The 25,039-nt window shown below is 37.7% G+C and overlaps 5 protein-coding genes across 5 annotated transcripts; 4 read left to right on the top strand and 1 right to left on the bottom strand.

Annotated features, from left to right (window-relative positions):
- Window positions 1-1,690: 1,690 nt before the first annotated feature.
- On the top strand, window positions 1,691-4,984 carry PCYB_143970 (bromodomain protein; the record flags this gene model as incomplete). The annotated part of the gene is made up of 2 exons (XM_004224868.1): window positions 1,691-3,409; window positions 3,449-4,984. 2 exons carry the CDS (start codon window positions 1,691-1,693, stop codon window positions 4,982-4,984), a joined length of 3,255 nt encoding a protein of 1,084 aa, XP_004224916.1.
- Window positions 4,985-7,413: 2,429 nt separating this feature from the next.
- Window positions 7,414-8,445, bottom strand: PCYB_143960 (iron-sulfur subunit of succinate dehydrogenase; the record flags this gene model as incomplete). The annotated part of the gene is made up of 1 exon (XM_004224867.1): window positions 7,414-8,445. The coding sequence occupies one exon, from the start codon at window positions 8,443-8,445 to the stop codon at window positions 7,414-7,416; it is 1,032 nt and encodes a 343-aa protein (XP_004224915.1).
- Window positions 8,446-13,267: 4,822 nt separating this feature from the next.
- Window positions 13,268-17,146, top strand: PCYB_143950 (eukaryotic translation initiation factor 3 subunit 10; the record flags this gene model as incomplete). Its single annotated transcript, XM_004224866.1, has 2 exons — window positions 13,268-14,463; window positions 14,491-17,146. 2 exons carry the CDS (start codon window positions 13,268-13,270, stop codon window positions 17,144-17,146), a joined length of 3,852 nt encoding a protein of 1,283 aa, XP_004224914.1.
- Window positions 17,147-18,888: 1,742 nt separating this feature from the next.
- Window positions 18,889-20,041, top strand: PCYB_143940 (hypothetical protein; the record flags this gene model as incomplete). Its single annotated transcript, XM_004224865.1, has 4 exons — window positions 18,889-18,939; window positions 19,155-19,297; window positions 19,548-19,695; window positions 19,810-20,041. 4 exons carry the CDS (start codon window positions 18,889-18,891, stop codon window positions 19,873-19,875), a joined length of 408 nt encoding a protein of 135 aa, XP_004224913.1. The 3' UTR covers window positions 19,876-20,041.
- Window positions 20,042-22,234: 2,193 nt separating this feature from the next.
- Window positions 22,235-23,992, top strand: PCYB_143930 (glycerol-3-phosphate acyltransferase; the record flags this gene model as incomplete). Its single annotated transcript, XM_004224864.1, has 1 exon — window positions 22,235-23,992. A coding segment is annotated over exon 1 (1,749 nt), but the record flags the coding sequence as incomplete, so codon positions are not given.
- Window positions 23,993-25,039: the final 1,047 nt, after the last annotated feature.

Raw genomic sequence — 25,039 nt, 5'->3', positions numbered from 1 at the left:
GTATGTATGAGAGAAAGGCCCATGTTGTATGTATTTTCTACGGCGGAGCGCCTTTGCAATATTATATTGTGAAAAATACGCGATATATATATTTTTATGTACATATATATATATGGCTGCTTTTGCATATAATATATATCTTATATAACACTATGCATGATTGTATATGCAAATATATGTGCTCGTCGTACATGTACAAGTATATGCGCGTGTTTATATATACCTTGTACGTACCGGCATATTATATTATATGCACCTTGGTACTGCATATATAAGCATGTATACCGACTTATATATACGTACACTGTGACGTGAGCAAAATACGTGTACTTATATATCAGTAAATATACGTGCATGAAACCGTGCCTTTAGCGAGGCAGAAAGCAAATTAGAACATTTTGACCATACCCGTTCACTGCGCGTAGGCGGAGCGAATGAAATTTACGTGAATATAAAAAAAAAGTGCAACAGAATTAAAAAAGCTGTATGAGTTAGTAGTATGCATGTAGAGGAGTGTTTGCCCACCTGCGTACCATTACATTTATGAGTAAGCGGATGGTGTAGATAACATACGCTTACGTGCGCTCATACATATTTCGGTACATCCACTAATACATGTACTTTTGTGAATATACCCAATACCTGCACTTTTTTACGTACATATTTTTACCTTTTTTATTACGTTGCGTGTGCCCATATACCATCTTATAATAACTCGAAATTATTTTCATTTTTCGCCGATAGAAGATCATACGTGTGGCACAAGCACTGATATCGGCAAAAAATGAAATGTACAAGTGTTATTATAACATGTTATATACAGTTTTTTAACTGCGCATTCAATATTTGCCAAATTTATCTAAGTTAAAAAATGAACAATACATAAGTGTGATATAGTATAAAAGTTAAAAAAAAAAGGAAGTAGCGAAAATTAAGTAACAACAACAACCACATTACTGCACGTGAGGTGTATGAAAAAAAAAAAAACGTTAAGAACGATATCTACATTGCATCACATAGCGTAAATTATTCTACTCACATATATATATAACGTGTTGTACGTATACTGGTTGGCAGCGCGTAGCAGTAGTGGCAGCAAGTTTGGCGAAAGAACCAAACACAACACAGTGTGGTAGCATAGCAAAAAAGAATCTATCCCAGATCATGCTATACACTTCCACCCTGGAAACAATGATATTAAATCTGTATACAAAGCGAATAAGGCAAAGCGACAAACGTGAATAACAAAAGTGAAATTAACTATAACGAAATCCTGAACGTGAAAAGCATTTTTGAATCTGAAAAATATAGTGCTTCTGGACATATGTACTAATAATGCTACCTCTGGCGCGCCCACACGGAGTAGTTAGTGACAGCGGCGTTCTCGGTCCAACTATAGAGATAGCCGCAGTAGCATAGTTGCGACGTTCATATGGTGAGATGTGTATATATAGACATATGTATGTATATATATATATACCATGTCACTATCAGGACGCTCACCTATTCCATTGTAGCAACGCAATAGCAAAAGCAAAGTAGCAATCAATTGCTGTCAATTGCAACCAATTGCAACTTGCTGATCGAAAAGGAGAGCTAATAGAAGAAGTCAATCGCTAAATGACACGTAGGCAGCAGAGGATCGTGGCACACGTGGCATACATTTAGTGGTGTAGCAACTGGAATAAAAATGAATACAAATAATGACGAAATGAGTAATGTTTCGAATGATAACAACATTGTTAGTAGTAATATAGACAGCATTAACCACATTAGCAATAATCTTGGCCATATTGGAAGTGCTGACAATATTAACAATGCTATCATAAGCGAAAACCATTTTAACAGTGCAAATAATCTAGTCGATTCAGAGAATGAAAATCATAATGACCATATAGGGTTGAAAAATGTGCATATCGCTAATAAAAATATGAATAACTACAGTTCACTGTCCAATGAAAATACAATTGACGATAATGGAAATGATATGAATTTCCTGAACGATGACGATAATGATAATTGCAATGAGAGCAATGAAAACAACCACAGTGGGAACATGGGAGTTACGATCGAAGGTACGAACGATAGTGGAAATAATGACTCTTTGAATAATGATAAGGCCCAAGCTAACGGCATTCATAATAACGTGGTGGATGAACAGAATGGAGGCACCAACGCGTCGAAGAATGGCCATATCGGTAACGATATTGCTAGCAATGGCATGAACAATACAGGGATAATCCTCACCACGGAAGATGCCCAATTGAATAGTGATAAAAAGAGTGCACCAAATGGGAACTACAAAAATGCGTTCTTCAAAAATGTAGACGACGTGAGGAGCTTCGAAAGAGGCATTCTCTACCTAACGGATGAAGAATTCAATTATATATCAAACACAGTTAACCTGTTGGGGTTTCGATTTTTTGAAATTCCATCAGAAAAGACCAAGAGCGAAAAGAGAAACACCTACAGCGCCATATCGAAGAGACATTTAAATGAAATTAAGAATCTACGTTGTTCCTTGTCAAACAATATATACGATGCGGGTAAGAGAAAATCGAAGAAGTCCTTTGATCGATACTATTCCAAAGATGAGACGAGTAGCACTACTACGAAGGATAATAACGACACGCAAAGGGAAATTACCCGGAGAAGGGGAGCGGCATACAACAATTACGAGGATGATAATAAGAGCTCCCTGAACGATGATGATAACAAGTACGGTAATATCAGTAATAATCACGTTACCAATGGCACGGCTGCCTTAGGTTCATCCGCGTATAGAGGAGGAGGGGCGTATAGCAACAAAGTGGGCAGCAGCAGCGGTTCGGCCGTTAACACCAAAATGAGTGAAAACGATAAAATCGCACAAGGGAGAAATAACAGTATGGTCAAAAAAGGATCTATCAGTAAAGGAGAAATGGATAGCGGTAGTGTGAATAAAAGTGCCTATGGAGCATTTCCCAGCGTCGGAAAGGGAAAATCGTCCAAATCGGTTGGAAGTAGCAGTAGTAAAAATAATGCGGCCATGCAACACAGTAATTATAAGCACGGAGCGACAGGTGCAGCAGCGACCGTGGCAGGAGGAAAGGAAGCGCTAAAAAAGAGGCAACGAAGTAGCAACAGTAGTATACTGGAAGATGACACGGTTGACGAATATGAACAACACAAAAGAACGTACAAGAAAAGAACCTACAAGAGTGGTAACCCTTGGAAAAATTGGTGCTTCAAAATATTACACAAATTGAAGAAGAAAGAAATATGTTGCTGGTTCTTAAAACCAGTAAACCCAGAACTGGATGGAATACCAAATTATTTTAATGTTATTAAAAACCCCATGGATTTTGAAACGATAGAAAATAAGCTACTAACGAACAAGTACAATAATCCATTTGAATGGCAACAAGATGTAAGACAAATATTTTTTAATGCCTTCACGTATCATAAGGTGAAAAACTGCGTTTGGAATGATGCCTACAAGCTAGCCAAAGAATTCGATAAGTTAGTCAAACAACACACAGAAATGAAAAATATCCTCAACGAATGTACAAAAGGTTCCAATTCTGTGTATCTAGATATGAATAAATATAATGAAATATTGGCAGAGAAATATGAGTATGATGAGAATCTTAATCACAGTAGTAGTAGTAGTTGCTACACTGGAAGTTCCAGTGAGGAAATAAGCTCTGATGAGTACCATAGCAACAAAAGATACAATAGAAATAACAGTGCTAGTAATGCCTACACAGCTAGGAAGAAAAACATGATGGGAATGCCTGGAGGGGTGGGAGCAGGGAATCATGCGGCCTACCACAATATGGACCCGTCGAATCACATGTATGGAGCGCCAAATCGAAAGGGATCAGCCGCGGCAGGTGACAATCGGTTTAACAAAATGAATAAACAAATGTCTAGCATGTCATCAAAGAATGCAAGAGACAAATTTGTAAATAACAAAAAGGATAACTGCTACGGTGTAGGAAATAATAACAGTAGAAGTGGTAATATCCACATGAATAGCAATAATAATAGCATAGAATTTGAGCCGCCCAGCATGGGAACGATACCAGAACCACCAGGTATTCAAAAGATTGGAGCGAATGATAAAGGGTTAAATAACTACCAAGTGAATTTACTTTTTAAGAATTTAAGAAGATTAGCACCAAATCAAAGAAGGGCAGCATTAGAAATTATACAAGACGATTTAGGCATACTGGCGGAGAATCACATGTTCGATAGATTTTTCACATTTGACACAGATTTGTTGTCAATAGAAAAACAGAAAAGAATATTTCTTTACATTAACCATATGGGTAGAATAAATTTGGAGCAGTATAAAGCCTCTCTCATTCCATCAGATCAAATTGGCGCTTGTACTATCCCCAAGGGAAAAATGCCCATGAAAAATATAAACAACAAGAATTATCTCAATAGCACCAACAGTTTGGGTAACAACAATAATAATAGTAATAATCTCCATTTTGATAAGAGGAGAACAAATAGGTATCTATCCTCGTCGTCCAATTCGTCCGATTCGTCTACGTCCAACTCCTCCGATTCTTCGACGTATTCTACGTCCAGTGAGGACAGCGAATCAGAGGAGGATAGCGACTCGGATATGGACTCTGATTCGTATGACAAGAAAAAAGTAAAGAGGCAGTTATCTTCCAACGAACGGAAAAAAGAAGTAGTTACAAACAAATATTTCGACAATAACAGGAGAAAATCGCTACCGCAGTACAAACCGATTGACGAGAATAAGAAAAATTTACAATTAAGAGATGACGTTATGGGAATACAAGCTGATTTTTTAGCCTCCATGGATGGATCAAAGAACGGAAAGAAGGATCCCAAGACTTCTGGCTCGGCTTGGCCAGAGTGGAAGGGGCAGGTTATTCAACAGGCTCTCTTGACGCAGCACCAGTCCAGCGTGCCCCTAAACAAGAAGGAGTTGATAGCGGAAGGATATGACGCGAAAATTTAGCCGCGTTCCTCTGCAAATTGGGGAGAATTCGCGGTATATCAGCTTTAGAATTTTCCTAAATGGAGAGGGGGCGGCAGGGGCGGCGGGAAAATATATATGTTCGCCAAACTGGGCAAAAGTCGCCCTTATTATTATATATACTCTACCCCCCCTACCCCCAGTGCGGGATGCACCACATAGCACTTAGCAAAGGTAGTTATTCGTGTAAATTTGTACGACGTTGCAGTAGCGCCATGCGTACGTAACAACCTGAGCGGGTCATCCCCCGATTTGCACACAATATGGTAAAGCGGGATGGACTCCACCTGCATAGTTGAAATTGGGATTGTAAAGGAGGTTGCAGAAATGAAGCAGAGGAGAGAGGAACATGGATTAAGCCAGTAGTGTATTATAACGTTGCATGAAGAGGAACACATAATTCGTAAAAACCCACTGATCGACAAAAAACAAAGGATCCGAGCATGCCAAACGCCATTCTTTTTTTTTTTTTTCATACCCCAATAATGTATGCACCATCTGCATATATTTGAGGTTGAAGGTCGTTACCGATTTGGAGAAAAAAGCACACCAGCTTATCTAGCCAATTTTTTTTTTCCCACAAAATGCAAGCCACGTCATCGATTGAAGAGCGGTGTTCCGATGATAAATGATGTTTATGCAATTATTTGCATGCCGAAGTATTGCACAAAATTGTTTCCCTAAAAAGGTTGTAATATAATAGCATATTGTTAAAAAGTCAGCTTATCCGTACCCCTGTACAAAATAGCATAGAGAGAAGCACCAACTTGTTTGGTTAAAGTTTAGTAGAAAACAAAGAGACATTACTCAAGTTATTTTTTCAGTTTAAATGTTTTTCTTGTTCAATAGTATGTACAATGCATATGTGTTGTGTATATATACAATGCATCAGTACTTCGCATATATACCAAGTTGTGCTGCAACAACTGTGGTGAAAATATGCACGCGCGTCGAACTGTTTTGCGTTCGCACGTATCAGTTGCATGGGTCAACGCGGCACTGCACACAGAGGAGAAGAGCATCACGCACATGAAGGGAAATTACGTTTTTCTCCGTTTTTATCAAGTGAAAGGAGTAGCAAAGAGGAATAAGGAGTACAGGGAAGCAAGTCTTTTGCATCCTTTGTAAGCTTATGTACATATATATTTTTTTTTTTGACAAAATATGAAGAATGTGTGTGCAAGTGGAGGAGGAAACACATCAGTTGACGAAAGGGAAGAAGTTTATTTTGTCAGTGCGTGCGTATATGCCTATATATAGGCATATATATATAAGTATGTGCGGACATGTGTGTACATATACACATATAAGCGCACCATTCTATGCAGTTATTTTTTTTTGGAAGCACTTTTTTTTATGCCAATAATTTCACTTTTACGTTACTTATTTTTCCATGTGTAATTCAGCAATTTTGTACTTTTCTACGGTTCGTAAAAGTGAGGAATTTAACCTTCCCATTTTTGCCGGCCCATTTTTACCCCTTTTTTTTTAAGTAATAGTATTATATGCATACAGTAAGAATGCACAAGCGGATTATATTCTTACCTGTGTACATATATTACCAGCATATGCCCTTATAGATAATATATTTTACGTGGTTTTATCTTTTGTCCTTTCTCTCCTTATAAAAAAAAAAAAAGGAAAGAGAATTGACGAACAAAAGAAACATAGCAAAAACAGCAACTCACATATAATGTATGAAATAAATATAAATTGTTGAGGAGAAAAGAAAAAAAGCGCCATTTCTTCGCAGTTATACGCTTTTCATATGGTAAATCCTTTTGAGCGAAAAAAAGTGGCCAAGGTGTTGAGTCCTCCCTGACTTATCTGCCGCGCGTATCCACTTTAAAATATCACCAGGATGAAATGAATACATATATATATTGCAGCCAAATTTCTCCATGCAATGGCCACAACCTTGTGCCGCTTTACCCTTTTGATGCAACAAAGAGGGGGTGGGAAAACGGGGGACGTAAAATATTGAAGCTGTTATACAGTACAGTTTGGCAACATAGAAAAGTTACATTTTGCTGGTGAACAAAAAAAAAAAAGAAAAATGCGCCTTGGCGAGGAAACGCAACAAACGTGTTTATATAAATACACTTTTTAGTATACCTAAATATCGAGTACACAAAAAATGAACCATAAGGAAGTGACAAAATAGGAAGCAGCTCTGATTATTTTATCTTAGGTAAAAATGTGCATATAAAAAAAAAAAAAAGATAAATAAGAACACGTGTGATTCTATGGCCTGAAGATGCGCAAAAATCCACGAGCTTAAAAAGGATGTAAAAATTTGAATTTACAGTTTCGATTTAACAATCCTCAGTAGGGAAAAGATGCATCGATGCTCCCTTCCATCACCCTTGCTATGTCTTTTCCCGGGTGTCCCTCCTCACCTATGCTATACTTTACTTCGTTTTCTCCATCTTTTCCTTCACATAATTCGCATGCGATTTTATGTTTTCCTTGGAAAAATTTTCCTGCACCAACTCTTTCATATTTCTGATGGCTTTGGCTGGGTCCAGGCCTTTCGGGCAGCAAAGGGTACAATTCATGATACCATGGCATCTGTACAACTTCATCGTGTCATTAACTTCCATTAGACGTTCTTTTGTATATTCGTCCCTACTGTCGACAATCCATCGATAGGCTTGCATTAACGTGGCAGGGCCTAAATAATATTCTGGGTTCCACCAATAAGACGGACACGACGTGGAACAAGATGCACACATAATGCATTCATATAAGCCATCTAATTTTTTCCTGTCCTCAATAGATTGGTAAAATTCTTTCTGCCCTTTTTCTTTTTTCGTTTTTCTTTTTAACCAAGGATCAATAGATTTATATTGATTATAAAAATTTGTTAAATCTGGAACTAAGTCTTTTATAATATACAAATTGGGCAAAGGGTGAATTTCGGTGACTTCCTTTTTGTCTTTATTTACTTCAGTTAAACATGCTAACCCGTTTTTTCCATTTATGTTCATGGCGCAACTTCCACAGATACCTTCACGACAACTCCTCCTGAAGGATAACGTAGAATCTATTTCATCTTTTATCTTAATCAGGACATCTAAAACCATCGGTCCGCAGTTATCTATATCTACTTCAAATGTTTCCATTTTGGGTCTTTTATTATTCTGTGGGTTGTATCGAAATATGGAAAATTTCTTCAGTTCATTTTGTTGTATGCTATTTTCAGCATGGTCGGACTTTTTTTTTACAGATTCATTTTTCTCTGTGGCTTGGTTCATGGTTGCGTTTTGCGCGGTTGACATGAATCGTCTTTTGTTTGAGAATGTCCACTGTTTGTAGTTATGCGGATCTGCTGCTCTCTTGGGGGCGGTCCTCCCCACGGTCACAATGGTTCCCATTGCTCGCGTTATACGTGTTATCCTTGCCATGTTCGCCACACATGCCACACGAGGCAACCTCGTCATTTTTGTTTTCCTTTCCTTTTTTCACTTAAACAAGATGAAACACAAACGTGCAATTGGGTGGGTGGCCACATAAATGCAAACGCGCAAACAAATACATACATGTGTCAATTTGAAAAAAAATGCTACTCTTTTGGTCAACGTTATTTGCGCATACTTATCCACGCGTGTTGTTCCTCATAACGAAAAAAAAAAAAAAAAAAGGTTGCACAGGGGGAAGAATGGCATTCCAGTTACGCGGCTGACACGATTATCTCTCAACTTAAAGGGGCTGTCATTTAAAGAAAAAAAATGGCATACGGAATGACCATTTAAAGTGGTATACTAAAACGGTTGAGCAAAATGTGGCAAATAAAGTGGTAAAGCAAAAGGGCTAACAAAGCGGAAGCGGAAAAATAAATAAATGTGCAAATGGGACATAAATTAAACAGCTGTGTGCTGCATGACACATGCAAAGGCGTTTTTTATATTTGCAATTATTTTCCCTCGAATGGTTATACACGAATATGGATCACAGAATTAACGGCTTCCAAACGATTGAGCTACTAAACCTGGAAATAAATTTACGTTAAGTTTACCACTTGGTTAAAATGTTTCCGATTTGCGCGCAAATGGTTTCGCATTTCACCTTTTTTTTTTTTTTTTTGCCGATTCGTAATTTTATTTCGTACGAATGCTGTGTAATTTTCGTTTCTTTGCTTTTTTTATTTTGCATGATTATGCATTTTTCTACGTGGGGGAAAGATGGCACGACGGCGAGTTATATAAATAGCTATTTATTTGCTTAAAATGTATACAAACATATGCATAGCCCTGCAAGAAATATTCTTCCCCATTGGGCCCCTTAATTATAAGTGCAGTTACGTAAGGGCATTAAAATTTGAGTACAGAAACGAACACGCCCTCTTTTTACGTGTTAACACTGTGTTGTAATGTGTGCCGCTTTTACCTCGTGGGTACATGTATATGAAGATTGCACACATATGTTGGCACATCATGCACGCAGGTGTGTAGGCAGCAGGGAACGATGCAAGACTTTCAAAAAGGAAACACGTTTACATGATGCATGTGTTTTTTGGGGGGGGGAGACTTAGTCGGGCTGTACACTGTTCACACGCGTAAAACGTGCATGTGCAGGTGGTGTGGTTTATTATCTACTTTTTTTTTAAACAGATTTATATCGTTCCTTGCGCTGTGGAATTTAAAGCAGGGACGGCGACAGGTACCAGTTGTTATCATGTCACATATGGCACTGTATTTAATTTTTATTTCAAGCGCGGTAAAGGGTGTAACATTCACACGTCGCAAAGTGTCACGGTTCACTTGGGCTGTCAATGCGGCGTAAGCTCTTGCAGAGTCAACACCTTTTTTGCGCAGTTCTGTAGATATGTATGTGTGTATGGATTAGCAATTCTCATATGTATATACATGTTCCCCCGAACTGCTGATCATTCACACCTCTTTGACGTGCACACAAACGTGGTGTTACATGTCCCCTTTTTTTTTTTTTTTTTGACCCTATCTGAGCGTAACAACGAAGTGGTAAAATAATGTCGTCATTCTTTCACTCACAGATGAGGCCTATTTGGTAATTAAAGAGGAATAAGTATGCGATCGCTGTATTCGCAATATTAAGATGTTTTTTTTTTTAATTTTTGCAAATTTGTTCTTTAATTAACTTTTTCCCTATGATGTGCGCGGCTGCCCTTTTCACGTTGCGGAAAAAAAAATATATGTATATAATGCATACTACGTGCAAATAATTAATCATACAGACAAAGTTGCTCTTTGAAAAATTGCTCCTTTTTTACACATCCGAATGACCACTTAGCAAAAATGGCATTGAACATACAACGGTGATGTGTTTTGTTCCGCTTTTTAATAACCCCGCACAAGAGGTTAAAAAAATTGGTGAACTGCTTTGCGGGTTTTAAAATGGTGTGGTTAAACTCATCATGTTGGGGAGGGAATGAGTTCCCACTTCGCCATACTCTTTACTTTTTTATCTCGAAATGTACGTGCAACAAGTGTGTGTTATAGGGAAGGCGTGGGAAATGTAAACCTTTGCTGCCAAAAGGAATACACCTTCACCGTTTAATTTATTTTTCCTTTATGACAAAAATGGGTAAACTAATTTCACGTAACCGTGTTAATCTTTCTCGGAAGAATTAAAAAAAAGGGATGGATAAAAAGTAAAAAAAAACTACGCGTAAAACAATGTATAATGTAATACCAAAAATTGGTAAACACCCCTGCAGAAACTGAACATTCGTGGGAATCAAAAAAAAAAAAAATATATATATATATATTATATATATATATGTATATGTATGTGGTTGGTCATTCTTTTCGCCCTGCCAATGGTGTTAAAGAAATGTAAAAAAGGGAAAAAATGTATCAATCACAAGATTGGGAGTAATTCAAATGAGGACATGGTCAGGTCATGCCGAGGGTTCCAAATTGCATATGGCGAATAAGTGCTAAAATGAAAACGTATTTATTTGTATATCCCCGCAAAAAAGGCCAAGTGGCCTGGCCCCCCGCAAGGTACACCGCTCTTTCCCCCGTGGTGCCAAAATAAGAAAGTAAACAAAGAGGCAACCATTGAGTGGGTCAATTACTTGTGTAATGCAGGAAGAAGCGCGTAACTTATTTTTCCGTTGTGAATTGTTTACCCCCCGCAAGAGGGATGTTTATTTTCCCGCAGTTCTGCCACAATATATATTATACCTTCACATGACTGAGTAAAGATACGCTAGCAGTGCAATCATTTGGGAAGCGGTATGCCGAAATGAAAACATGTATAGTTATATAGATAGGAACATGGCACATGGCTGCATAATATTTACATATGCTAAAGATATATACTGATCCATTTTTGCCTCCTTTTCGGCAATATTTGAATAACGCCTGGTGCTCAAAAACGTTTCCCCCCGTAGGGAGTACTTTTTTTACCTGTTGAAGTTAATATAAGTATTTTTTTTCCCCCTTCACCAAAATGTACAGTCACGCATATATACAAAAAGCATATCTGTGATGATGTACATATTTTTTGCACAACGAGGGCGTGAGTTCTCTTGCCGTACTTACATAGTATAATTTAGGCATCCAAATTTTCTGTGCATACTTCTTTTTTATAGCCTCGAATTATTCTTCACAATTGCCGCAGATTCCTTCGCCTCATCGCGAACACACTTTTGTTGGTGCAAAAGGGGAAAAAAAAAAAAGTTGCAGTATATATACGTGCGTATGCATACTAGCACAACAGGCAGATATCCCCACATGACCGTTAAGTATATGTGACAGTGATACGTTATGCAGCTAAAAAAAGGGAAGGCGAGATTCTGCTTTCGCTCCTTCTATATGAATGAACGTCCCCACGTTACTGTGCGGGCTGCCCCATAAATGGTCGCCACATAATGTTACAGGTACCCCTGTTCACGCCATGTACCATACGTACGTGCTGCATAGAGTATACATAACGATACATTTAAGCCTAGCAAAAAAGTCACTTTAAAAAAATGCTTGAAGTGGAATGGGCAGTATAATTTAAGTAATATACATTGCATATGCATTCCATTACGTACGACGAAGTGGTTAAAAAAAAAAAAATATATCCGTGCTACATTGTTACATTTTTACAATTCATATTTTTTTGCATTATATTCCACTTTCGTTAAAGTTGTGAATTCACGCTCTTTTTTTATTTTATTTTATTATTTTTTTTTCTTTTAACGAGTAAGCACAGTTTATATATGCCAAAACAGCATTTCCACGAGTACATATATATTTATGTATGTACCCTTTAATATACATATTTTACGTACATTTTATTACAGTGACCATTATGCCAAGTTACGAGCGGTATTAGAGAATGAAAAAAAAAGAAAAAATCATAAAAACAGGAAAGCATAAAATAAAAGTATAAAAATAAATCTATTGCATTTACCCCAATATGTACATTCATGTGAATAGAAAAATGTACATTTTGTTACGCACAGAAAACGTTTGAGATGCTTTTTAACAATTATTCTGTGCATACGCCAAGGGAAAAGGGGCACAGTTTTTTCCCAGTACACAAGCCACGTCCAGGTGTTTTTACCTAGCCACGCATTTTGCATATGGTTACTGCCTATACCTATGCGAGAGGTAATGCTTGCTAGATAGGCCCAGCCGCGTGAATGCATAAATGCCGATGTCGAATTGAAAAGAAAGAAGTAAGCTGGGGAGGCCCTACAACGCCGTACACGAGTGCCCAGTTTTCTGCCAAAGCGTTCACGTGCGCCTTACATATATAAGTACATGTGTACTTTTTTTCGCGCGGCGTAGTTATCACAGGCCATAAAACTCTGACAACTCTGATAACGCTAACAACCCTAGTTCGTTATAAAGAGAAAAATGCATGCACGCACAGAAGCGAACGCGAGTATGTAGATGTAAAGTACACATATGAATGTATCACTTTGTTGCGTAACCTTTAGTGGATAATATTTTTTTTTTTTTTTCCTGCACCCCCAAACAAATTGCACGCATTATTTCGTTGCGGTGTGTACTATACCATTTTATCATTACATAGTGGGAGATCAAAGGAGAAAAATAAATAGTGGAAGGCAGTTCTAGTGTACACTGTTTCGGGTGACTCCCCCTTTTTTTTTTTTTGCACACATTTGAAAACTCCATAGAGGGAGGAAATAAATGAAGTGTAGATCAAAATAACAAAGCGCAGAGTTAATGTGTAAAAAAAGTATAAACACATTTTTGTTGATTTATAAAAGGAGATAACTCGTGTGCGCACATACGTGCATATTTGTATGCGTAGTAAAATATGCAGACATTCCAAAAACCGGAAAACGCTCTGAAGAGAGCAGAAGAACTGCAGTTCATTGGACAAAATGAAGACGCCCTCCAAATTCTTCACGCAGCCATAGGGCACAGAACATTTCGACTGCAAGGATGGCACATATTGCAAGAACAAATTATGCTGAGGTATATCGAATTCTGCTTATACCTAGAAAAGTTAAGCTTAGTAAAAGATGGTCTACATCAGTATAGAATTATTTGTCAACATGGAAACATTGCGTCGTTAGGAAAAGTTATCACAGATTTTAGAGACAAAGCTGAGGAGAAAGTTCGATTGGCCAAGGAGAATATGAACTTAAATAAAGAAAAAATAGAACAAGATGAAAGCAACGTTGATTTTACAGAAAAAATTTTAATGTCCTCTTTGGATATTGAAATATCAGGAAAATACGAAAGGAAGTTGCAAAATTCGTTTAGGATATGTATGGAAACGTACAAGATGATTTTGGAAATATTGAGGGCCACCCCCAAATTGGAGAAGGCTTACCACGAGACTGCAAAAAAGGCTCTAATTTTCTGTAAAGAAAATAAAAGATTGACAGAATTTAAAAAGCTAAGTGATTTGTTAAGGAATCACTACAATTTAATTTTAAGGGGAAAGCACAAGCCAGAGTATCAGTCTTTACTTAAAATTGAGTACCACCTAGAAACGAAAATAATTCAATTGGAAACGGCGTGCGAACTGGGTATGTGGAAGGAGGCATCAAACATTGCAGAGGATATATACAATTTGAATATGCACGATTATTTTTATCGAACGCTGAGGGCTAACCCCGTTGAGTCGGAAGCCTCTGCCGCTGGTGAAAGTGCCACGCGTAAGGCAGACAAAGAGAAGGGGCCATTAAAAAGTGATAGCAATGAGAATAACAAAAAGGGAAAGGATGAAAGCACACAAGAGGAGGAGGAGGATTCGTCCAAGGTAGAGAAGGAAGACGGAGCAATGGAAGAAGCCACAAAAGATGGAGCGAACGAAACCAAAGATACCAAGGTGGAAGGCGCACACACAGTTGCACATGTAAATGAAAGTAGCGGAAATGTAAATTATGCATTAGCCAAATCGAGGGAAAATTTTAAAAACTGGATTGGAACGTTTTATCAAAGAATGGCAGACATCCTATTTGTGTACGAAAGCGAACTGTTTCATGGCCTGGCTTGGTTAAAGTACTGTTTTCATATTTTGAATTACAGTAGAAACATCTCAGAAAAGGAGAAAACCTTCATATGCACGAAGGCCGTCTTAGCTGTGGTATCCATCCCGCTAGTTGGAAATAAAAAGAAAAACGAAGATTATGCTAAGATATTTGAAGCACATAAAAAAATGTCCCAGTTGTTAGGCCACACCAGCGTACCAATAAAGGAGTCTTTAAAAAATGGACTAAAAGTAAGAAACATTTTAAGTTATGCGGACGAAAGTGCACAAAAGTTGTATTCCTTGATAGAAAACCAGTTCACCCCGTTAAGCCTATGTCTAGAGTGCGATGTGCTGCTGAAGGATTTGGAGGCTACGGAGCACAAAGTATACATAAGCAAAATTAAGGAAGTGATTTTCCACAAGTTAATTTTGCAACTATCCAAGGTGTACAGTTATATTTCCATCGATTATTTTATCGAGAATATATGCCCTGAATCTTTCATCCCATGGAATGAGGCAGAAACGATGTTAGTCGACTTGGTATATCAAAAGGAGTTAGAAATGAGAATCGATCTAATCAAACGAGCCATTTATTTTGGAGATAAGGAAAATACAAATAGCAGCAAACTAATCAAAGAGTCTCTCACAAATCTGTACCATGAATTACAAACCGGACTGAAAATGATAAATGAAACGATTTCCATCGAGAATGAAGTGGAACATCTACATATGAAAAAGCTCACGTATGAAAAAGAATTTGATATGCTAGATAGAGGACACCATAAGATAATGAATTACGACACAGCCAACATTGAAGACATAATCGAAAATGAAGTTTTTGAGGATAAACCAATTGAAGATGAAAAACTGCTGAAAAAGATATACGACAAAATTGACGAAGAACATCACAAGTTCCAACTGCTAAGTGAAGAAAATAGCAGGAAGAGAAAGGAGCTACTGAGGAAGCAGAAGGAACTAGAACAAGCACAATTAAAAATAAAGATGGAGAAAAAATTACTAGAAGAAAAATTGGAAAAGGAAAAAAGAGAGGAACTAGCCAAAAAAGGAGAAAAGTTAAGAATTAAAGAAGAAAAAACGAAGAAGAAATCAGAAGCAGCTGAACAAATGTTAAAGGAAATTAAAAAATTGTGTACTAACAATACAACCAAAATTTTAATGAAAGGAAAATACCTTGACGAAATTACCATTGACGATATCCTAAACGGTTACGTAGATTTTGAAGATATTGAAGAGGCACAAGAAAAGTTAAGACTAAATGAAAGGAATGAAATTATCAAAGTTAGAAAAATGGAATATAAAAAGGTGGATCATTATTTTAGAGCATTAAGACAAGTTGAACTAAGCCATATGAACAAATGGATAGCCCTCGTTTTTCAGGAGGACACTGAAATTTTGCTACAGGAACAGAAAGCAGCGGAGGAGGAACAGAAAGCCGACTTCGAAGCTGCACTCAGGGAAAAAGAAGAGTACGTCAAATTCTCCAACGATATTGAAGAATTTACCAAGAGCGAAATGAAAGATAGAATTGTAGAGTTTGAAAAAAATCTGAAAGACCAAAAGGATCGCCTTCATCAATTACTAAAAGATGAAAAGATTCAAAGGGCAAAGGATAGGAGAGAACAACATTTAAGGAAACTCAAAGCGGAAGAAGAAAGAAAAAGAAGGGAGGAAGAAGAGGAAAGATTAATGAAGGAAGAAATGGAAAGGAAAAAGAAAGAAGAAGCCCATAGAAAAAGACTTGACGAAATTAGCAGAATTCAAAGGGAAAGGGACTTAGAAATTGAACAACAACTCTTAAGGCGAAAAGAAGAATCCAGGAACGGAGATAAATATTACAGAAAATCTTCCTACGAAGATGACTTTTCATGGAAAAGGGGGGATAAGGGAGGTTCCCAACATGACGAGGATAATAATTATAAACGACTCGACGATGCGCAGGACAGCTCGTATAGGGATAGATCGGACAGACGCGAAAGGAGAGATTGGCCAGGCAGGGACAAAGAAAGAGACAGGGATCGCGAACGAGACAGGGACAGAGAACGGGAGCGAGAACGAGACAGAGACAGAATCTACAGAAAAGATAAGGAGTACAGGAGAGACAGGTCGAAAGACAGAGAAAGGGAGAGGTCTAGGGACAGAGATAGAGAATATCGAAAGGAAAAGGATTACAGGAGAGACAGAGAAAAGGAGCGGGACCGAGACAGAGACAGAGAATATAGACGAGATCGAGATAAGGAAAGAGACGGAGACAGAGACTACAGAAGAGACCGAGATAGGTACTATAGAAGGGACGATGACTACAGAAGAGATAGGGATTATAAAAACGACCGAGATGATAAACTAGACAGGGACTATAAAAAAGGCGAAAGAAGTGGCAAAAGCGAACAGGAAAGGAGAAGAGACAGGGACGAAGAAAAATATGAAAGAAACGATTCGGATGTAAGAAAAAATCATGACATGGATGACGAAGATAATAGTGCAAGGGTAGAGAAAGACAAAGAAAGCGACTCAGATAACGATTCTGACGGGGGAAACCACAATCATGCGAAGGAGAGGGAAAAAATGACCAACGGGAAAGATATAACAAAAACTGACGAGGCGAAGAATGAAGAGGGTTCCGATGGAGGCGGGGACTTCACTGTCTTCAAGAAGAAAAAAAGAAACTTTATGAAATTCTTTTCAAAAACGTAAAGTGAAGTGGCCACAGAAAAGAGGTGTAGCGGAAGCATTGTAGGCGTACGGCCCCCTCCTTCTTCGCATGAACTTGCGCACGTGAATATATGTATTTATATGTATGTACGTGCATATATGTGTATATATGACGTACCTACCTATGCGTGAGTGCGTGGTAAACCGGCGCTTTACCCCCGTGCGCTTCCCCCCCAACTCGCGCGCACTGTGTGTCCCGAATGGTGACCCATTTGTGTGCGAAGGCACGAAGGAAGACGTATAAAACATCCAAGCAAGCTGACGCATTTAATGCGTGCCACGCAACTGTAAGGCGCCAACACACCCACATAGAAGTAGGGCGATTCTCCCCACCGTCGAACCCGAAGGAAAGAACGTGCCCACAATCCGTTTCGCAGATATATATATATCACCTCCTTTTTACCAAATTATTAGGCCCTCGAAAGTCTTAACATATATAATACGTTTACATGTATGCGTATACAAATGCACAAGTGACTCGTGGGTGTATATGCCCACGTGCAAAGGCCCACTCCCTGCCACTCCATTTTAATGGTGTTTACAATGAAAAGGAAAGCGAGCTGAACAGAGAACAACAAAGACGACACACGGGCGAGTTCTCCTTGTTCAGCTCTTCTTGCCTCAGTTAACTTTTCTCCCTACAAAGTATATGTACATATGTATATATATATATGCATAAGTTTTCTTGTATATATAAAAAGTATGCTACCCCCAGAAATAACTTCAACTGCACAAATGTCGCAGGCTCATCATTTTTTCTTTTATATATATAAAGATGATAAAGAGAAAGAATTTACCCATTATTACAACCATTTTTATCCACCCATTTTATTTCCATGCATGCTTGTGTGTATTTATTATGTACATATGTACACACATGCTGCACTAACCTTTGTGCATATGCTTATGCTCCACCCTACATTTTTTAAGAAGACATATAAAACGATTTTAAACTAAACCAGAATAAATACAATAAGAGGCTCTAAAAGGTGAAAAGTTGACCTACTTTTGAATGGTCTGTCCACGTATATTATTGTATACGTTCGAAAATCTCACCATGTGGAGGTATTCGTATTTGTACTTATTCGCACGCCTCATACGCACGTAATAGATATAAGCGCTAGGGGCTAATTTTTTAAAATGACGCGCAAAAAGAAGTTAAGATCCGGGAAAGTTTGCATACGATTGTTTTCTTTCCTCCCGCAAGGTGAATTTTAAATGGCTTTCTTTTCTTCATCTTTGTCCCAAATTTGTTGGTACCCTTTTGCAATTCTTTTGATAATATTTTGTTTTTTTTTTTTTTTCTTTTTTTCTGTTCAAACGGCTTTTTGAAATAAAAAAAAGCATGCCGTATTATTTTATTTTATTTTTTTTGCGAAGAAATGTGCACGAATATGTAAGAACATTCATTGATATGCCCACGCGTTTTCCATAATTTCATTTTGCCATTTTTTTTTAACGAGCATTTGAATGAACAAGAGTTATACGCCTCATTAATATCCCCTCTACCTTATCATTTTGCGAGTTATAGCAAAGAGGTTAAAAGGGAATAAGGCATACTGAATTGAAAAGGAGCTCGGTTAAAAGCTCAGCGCAGAACAGGGTTGAGCGAAGAAGAAGAAGCGAAGAAGAGAAGTAGAGAAGTAGAGAAGCATCGAAGCATATAAACATAGAAACATAGAAGTGTACCAAAGGAAAACCCCAAAAAAAAGCGAAGAGAAAGAATGGCAGGACAATCTGAGAAAAAGCGACTAAAAAAAGCGAGCGCATTCATCGTTTATGCCTCCCCGTTTTTTACAATTTTTTCGGTATAAAAAAAGATACACATCGAAATAGCCCCAAACGTGGGCAACTGGGGAACCGGCGAGCGTTCTTCACCCCCATTAAGCATACAACCGCGCGATGCGGACTGGTATTTATTGCTTTGTTCGTTTCGCATCTTTCATCCGTCTAGCCATATATTTTGATTTTTTTTTTCCCCCCCCCGCAGTTGATATATATTATATTCGCATATTATTTCAGATATAACTTAATTACAAGAAATATTTTCCTTTTGCACTGCCTGCTTTTTTTTTGCTACTACTACTCAATAAAGAATATACACTATGGGTTGACCAACGGACTAAATTTTACGTAAGGAGGAAGCGAGCGAAATGAAGATGTGCATCAAGAGGTGCATACAACTCAATAGAATGAGCTGCGCTCTCGGAAAAGACTAAATTATTAATGCTTCATTGCAGGGTTGAGAAGACGCCCTGCAGATGGACAACTACCATCTAATGGAACCTTCAATATTGAACGCGTATTTGTGAGCCATCAAAGGAGTACATAATAATTATATGCAGTTGAAATATATATTTTTTTTCCATTTCTTTTCCCCTAGGTACTACACAGACGTTCTGATTTTGTCCTTCGTCATCAACTTGGGCCTGTTTTACTCCTTTAAATTTTTTTATATCTATACCGTTATACCCATATATGCAATATTCAAAACGCTTAATTTTATTTTCACGAATTTTTTGAGTTCACCGGTGAGTTATTTGTGAGCAGACGACCAGATGGGAGGCATTAATGTTTATGAAAGAGAATGTATGTTACGTACGAATGTATCATTTTCTGCTTTTTTTTTTTTTTTTTCCATTTAGTTCGGCGCTGCCAATTCATCAGGGAAAGAAGATAAAGCGGAGAAAAAAAAACAAAGTTGTGTATAAGAGGGTTTATTAAAAATGAAATATGTTTCCTTTACGTATGGCTCATTAGTTAATATTCGACCAATTTAAGTAACACATCATAGCTTACGTGTGCTTACTCATGTACATATGTGTCTTCGTTTCTTTTTGTTTTTTCCCAAACCGAATTTATCAAATTTAATTTGCAACACAGTATTTTTTTTTTTTTTCTTTTTCTATAAATTGTATTAACAACTCTTTTTTTGAAACAATTATGAAATATTTATTACCAGTTGGTGTAAAACGGTACATATAGCAACGGAAAAGGATTTCACGCAAGCCTTTTTTTGTTTCCTTTTTAATGGGCACTTTAGATAGCTCTCACTTACCCCAAATTTGTGTGCACCTGGGAGGATCGAATGAGCGGCGTGGAAAAAGAAAGACGCACTAAATTATCCAGCCAGTCCCAGACTGCAGTAACAACCTTGATTTTTCCTTTTCATATTTTTTACGCTTTTGAGTAGCAATACTGAAGAGAATTTGTGGGGTTCTCTTCCTTCACCGACCCTTATAAAGCGGTAAAGGAAAAGGGGTGGAAGGGGAAAATCACTTCTACTCTGTGATATGGGGTGAACAATTTTTTTAACAAAAAGGATTGGAAATCCTGATGGAACACATAACGTGGGCATATTATGGATTGTCAAAAGAGTCACTTTTGTACGCCGATCACCTCGCATTTTTTTAGTTCCCAACGGAAGTTACATTTCCTTCCTATTTATTTCCACTGATACAAGGGAGCGCAAAAAAGAAAAAAGAAAAAAGAAAAATTATTTGCCCTAAAACTGCTTTTCCACACAGCACACTTGTAAAAATACGTATTCGCATTGTTCCCTTTTTTGCAGTTTCGCATGGAGAAAATAAATTCGTCAAAGGGAATATATTTTTTTTTTTTTTTTTGCTATTTTGTTTTAATTTAGTAACGTGTTGGAAAATTTGCGCGATTTTGTTTCCTCTTCCCCCCTTCGAATTTACAACACAACGCGAGAAGGTGGCACAATGGGAAAATACAAAGCAGAATTTAACGCATTTTGCACAATGTAACCTCTGAGAGAGTGTCTTGGGTTCACCACGCAGATATGCGCATGAAATTCCATGCTAGAGGATACACTCCCACGAGGTAAATTCAACTAAGCACATTGCGAGGGGTCCAAAATGTTGGAAAAGAAAAGAGGGTTCTCTTTTTATGTGCACATGTACACAACCTTTAATACCATTTCAATTTTTTTTCCCCTTCATAAATCCACGAATGCTTATAGAGAGCATTAATCAATGGTTCACAACTGGAGGTTACACGACGTAACACATAAAAAGGAGAAAAAAAATTCGGAATCAAGTGAACCAAGGGGGGCTTTAATCAATCATTGTGCATAACGCGGGGAAGGCTTCAACGCAGTTTTTTTATTCTTTTTTTATTTCACTTGGGATTTTCTCTTTCACGTGCGTGTGTTTGTAACTTGTGCTTGTTCCGCTATGCACGTTTGTACGCATTGTAAGCATATTTTTTTTTTTTTTCTGAGATGTGCTGTGCTGTTATGGCCATTTTCTTTTCATGTACTCATTCCACGTGGCACTGCCATTATTTATGCGCCATTATAAGCGAGCAAAATGTAAATCGTGGGCCTTTTTTTTTTTTTCCTTAATTAATGTGAAAACTGACTGGCATAAAATACCTTTGTATTGAGAAAAATGAAATTCTTTCCTTTTCCTCATCTGTGCATTCGAATGAGAGAAATTCCCGTTGCGCATAACATTAACGAATTCGTTTTTAGCGCATAAGGTTGTGGGGTCATTTTTTTGGTTTTCGCGTTCGCTACGGTTTGAACATTGTAAGTACGTATGTATGCACGCAACATACGTAGTATACAATACATACCATACGCATCCCGTTGTGTGACATTTTAACCAAAGCTTACTCAATTTCGAAGTAGGAAACAAGCAATTTCCTTTGGAACAGCACAAACTGCGTTATTCGTTCCCCATCTAAATGCAATTGAGCGATCGCGCGTACGGGTAATGTTTCATCCATTTTCAAACGTTTAATTTTTTTTCCCTTTCTAGCTTTTATTTTTCAGCATATGTTTACATGCTCGACCGTTTTTTCGTTTCCACGTGTATTCCCTTCTACGTTTGCCCATTTCACCCGTTGCAAGGGAGAAGGGGAGGCATCATCCTCTCCGAACTAACGCATCCTCTGGCACAGTTGCTTTGGTTCGCATTTCGTGCAAAACGATTACCCTCCCCACCTTTTGATTCTTTCACCCCCGTTTTTATGTACATATATGCCTTCATATATGTACACGTATATATGTAAAATTAAATAACGTGTGCCTCCCACTGAAAGATTAAGGATGCCAGATCTATACTTCCTAATAAGATGGTTATGTAAAGCAATTGTTAGCTCCCTGTTTGGAGATGTGAATGTGATAAATCCAGAAAATGTACCGCTATACGGATCAGTTATATTTGTGGGTAACCACAATAATCAGTTTATTGACGCTTGTGTGTTAGTAGCAAACATCCCAAGGCAAGTCAAATTTATTGTGGCGGAAAAGTCCATGAGGAGAGCTGTTATAGGGAAACTAGCGAGTATTATAGGATGCATAAGTGTAAAGAGACCAGAAGATTTAAAATTCAAAGGAATAGGACACATATGTTGGGTTAAAGGGGATAAAAAAATCAAAGGAATAAACACCAGATTTAAGTTAGACGTACAAATGGGGGATAAATTACTAACACAGAATAAAATTTTTCCAGTTACGAAAATTGAATCCGAAACAGAGCTGATTATACAAGATGCTATAAACATAGAATGTGAAGATAAAAAAAATGGAGTTCCTTTTAAAATTATTCCCAAAATTAATCAAACAGAAGTTTACAATTTAGTTACGAGTAGTTTAAAAAATGGAGATACCATTGGGATCTTCCCAGAGGGGGGTTCTCACGATAGAACAAATTTGCTGCCATTAAAACCTGGGGTTGCCATCATGACGTTATGTGCATTGGCCGATGGGGTAGAAGATGTGTCCATCATTCCTGTAGGGCTGTCATACTCGAAACTCTACCAGCTGCAAGGCTGTGTTACTCTATTTTATGGAAATGCAATAATCATTTCGCAGGATCTGTGTAAGGATTATAATAATAATCATAGGGAAACCATATCCAAAGTTCTTAGCAAAATTGAGGAAGGAATGCGAAGCTGCATGTTAACGTCGAAGGACCACGAAACAAGCAGATGCATAGAACTTTGTGTCAGTTTGTACACTCCCGAACGAATGACCATATCGAAAAATAAAATTTACAATAATTTACAGCTATTTTGTAAAATGTTTTGGAAATTTGGAAACTCCAAAGAAATTGAAAATTTAAGTTATGAATTGAAATGCTATGAGAAATTGTTGAAGGCAAATAAAATAAAAGATGACGAAGTATGGATGCTTAAACAGTCTACGTCAGCAGCTACCTTAAAATTTATTGAGCACATTTGTAGTTTAATTTTTTGTGTAATTTTTGGTATGACTTTTTCTCTCTTATGGCTACCCCTTGTTGCTATTTCCATTTATCTCGCAGAAAAACATAGAGAATCTGCACTGAAAAATAGTACAGTAAAAATTCAAGGTTGTGATGTGGTGGCTAGCTACAAGGTCTTAGTGCTTCTAGTTTTATTACCAACTTTTAACATAATGTATGGATTAGTGTTTAGTTTATATCTCTACCAGTCATGGTTAAAAAGAATCGCATTTGTAATTTTAAGCATGTGTATATTACCAATTTGTTACTATATCAATTTAAATTATTCGGCTCAAATTCCTAGTCTCTTAAGACAAATGAAAATACTTTTAAAAGTTATTTGTGGCAAGATAAATGTCTGGAGAGACAACGAACGAGAACTAATAAGCACAAGACATGAGCTGCAACTGAAGGTTCGTGACTTGGTGTCAAATTTGGGACCAAATGTGTCTGATGACTTTCTCGAGCAGCTCTACCGAAACATCCCCAAATTCGTCGTTGATGCGGACACCAAGCGGCTTATTCGGGGCAAGGACGAATGGGTACCCATTCTTCAGCGCTCTCAGTTGGAATACAAGGAGGAGATTCTCTAGCGCTTGTACAGCGCCGATCTGTTTATATACACCCTGGCGTGTATGCCTCGTACCCATGCTCGCATGCAGGTATTATACATTTGTAAAACCGACCGGGGAAGAGGAGAGAGGGGACGGGGAAGAATACAACCCCGACGATTACGTGGCGCCGCTTGGCTGTTCTGATGTTTCATGCTACAGTCAGAGAGCACATTACGCCCACGTGACCCTGCCTTTATTTGTGTAAATAAACGCTTCTTATCTTTTGTGTGTGTATTATGTATGTACCCTCGCGCACGCAGGCATGCACGTGACGTATTTAGCCCCAAGTGTACATCAGAACGGATGTTATTTCTCATTCTCTTTGTTAGTTTTTTAAAAAATATTATTTATGAATAAATGCATGGTTTTATGTGCCCACGCGAATAGGTAGCTGCGCTGATGAACCAATTTGCCCATCTCATAAGCTTCCATTTTATTTCTTTCGATTTTACTTCACTCCATTTTATTTCTCTCGATTTTATTTCACTCCATTTTATATCACTCCATTTTATTTTCCTTTTTTTTTTATGTCGAAAGGGTCCTCGACGTACAGCATTAAAGTTACGCGTGCGTATTTTAAAATTATTCATTTGTTTTTTGTTTTTTGTTTCGTCTTTCGCGTTTCGCACTTTGCATTTCGCAGGTCGCATTTCCTTTTTGCTCATCTCTCGTACGCGCTTTTTCCCCCCTCCCCTTTTCGCCTTTTTAATTTTTGTACAGACACACTGTACACATGTGTAACAGCCAAATGACGTATATACCAACATACCTTAAAGATGCGCCGTTGCATTTGTGCACGTATCTGTGTGTATATATAGATGGTAAAATCAGACCAAGGAAAATAATTTCACTTCGAGAAGTGTAGCATAATGTAACAATTTTAAAATGCTTTTTCATTTTTTTGGGGTTTAAGATTTAAACTTTATTTTTTTTCGCGTTTTTGGCTTCCGTATCTGCTCGCTCAAATTTGCCAATCATTTTTGAGCAAGCAGGAAATTTCCATTCATTGCACCAGGGAAGAACAT

The sequence above is a fragment of the Plasmodium cynomolgi genome, chromosome 14, assembly GCF_000321355.1.
Source record: "Plasmodium cynomolgi strain B DNA, chromosome 14, whole genome shotgun sequence".
In the NCBI taxonomy this organism is placed as follows: domain Eukaryota; phylum Apicomplexa; class Aconoidasida; order Haemosporida; family Plasmodiidae; genus Plasmodium; species Plasmodium cynomolgi.
This window is presented reverse-complemented; position numbering and strand designations above follow the sequence as displayed.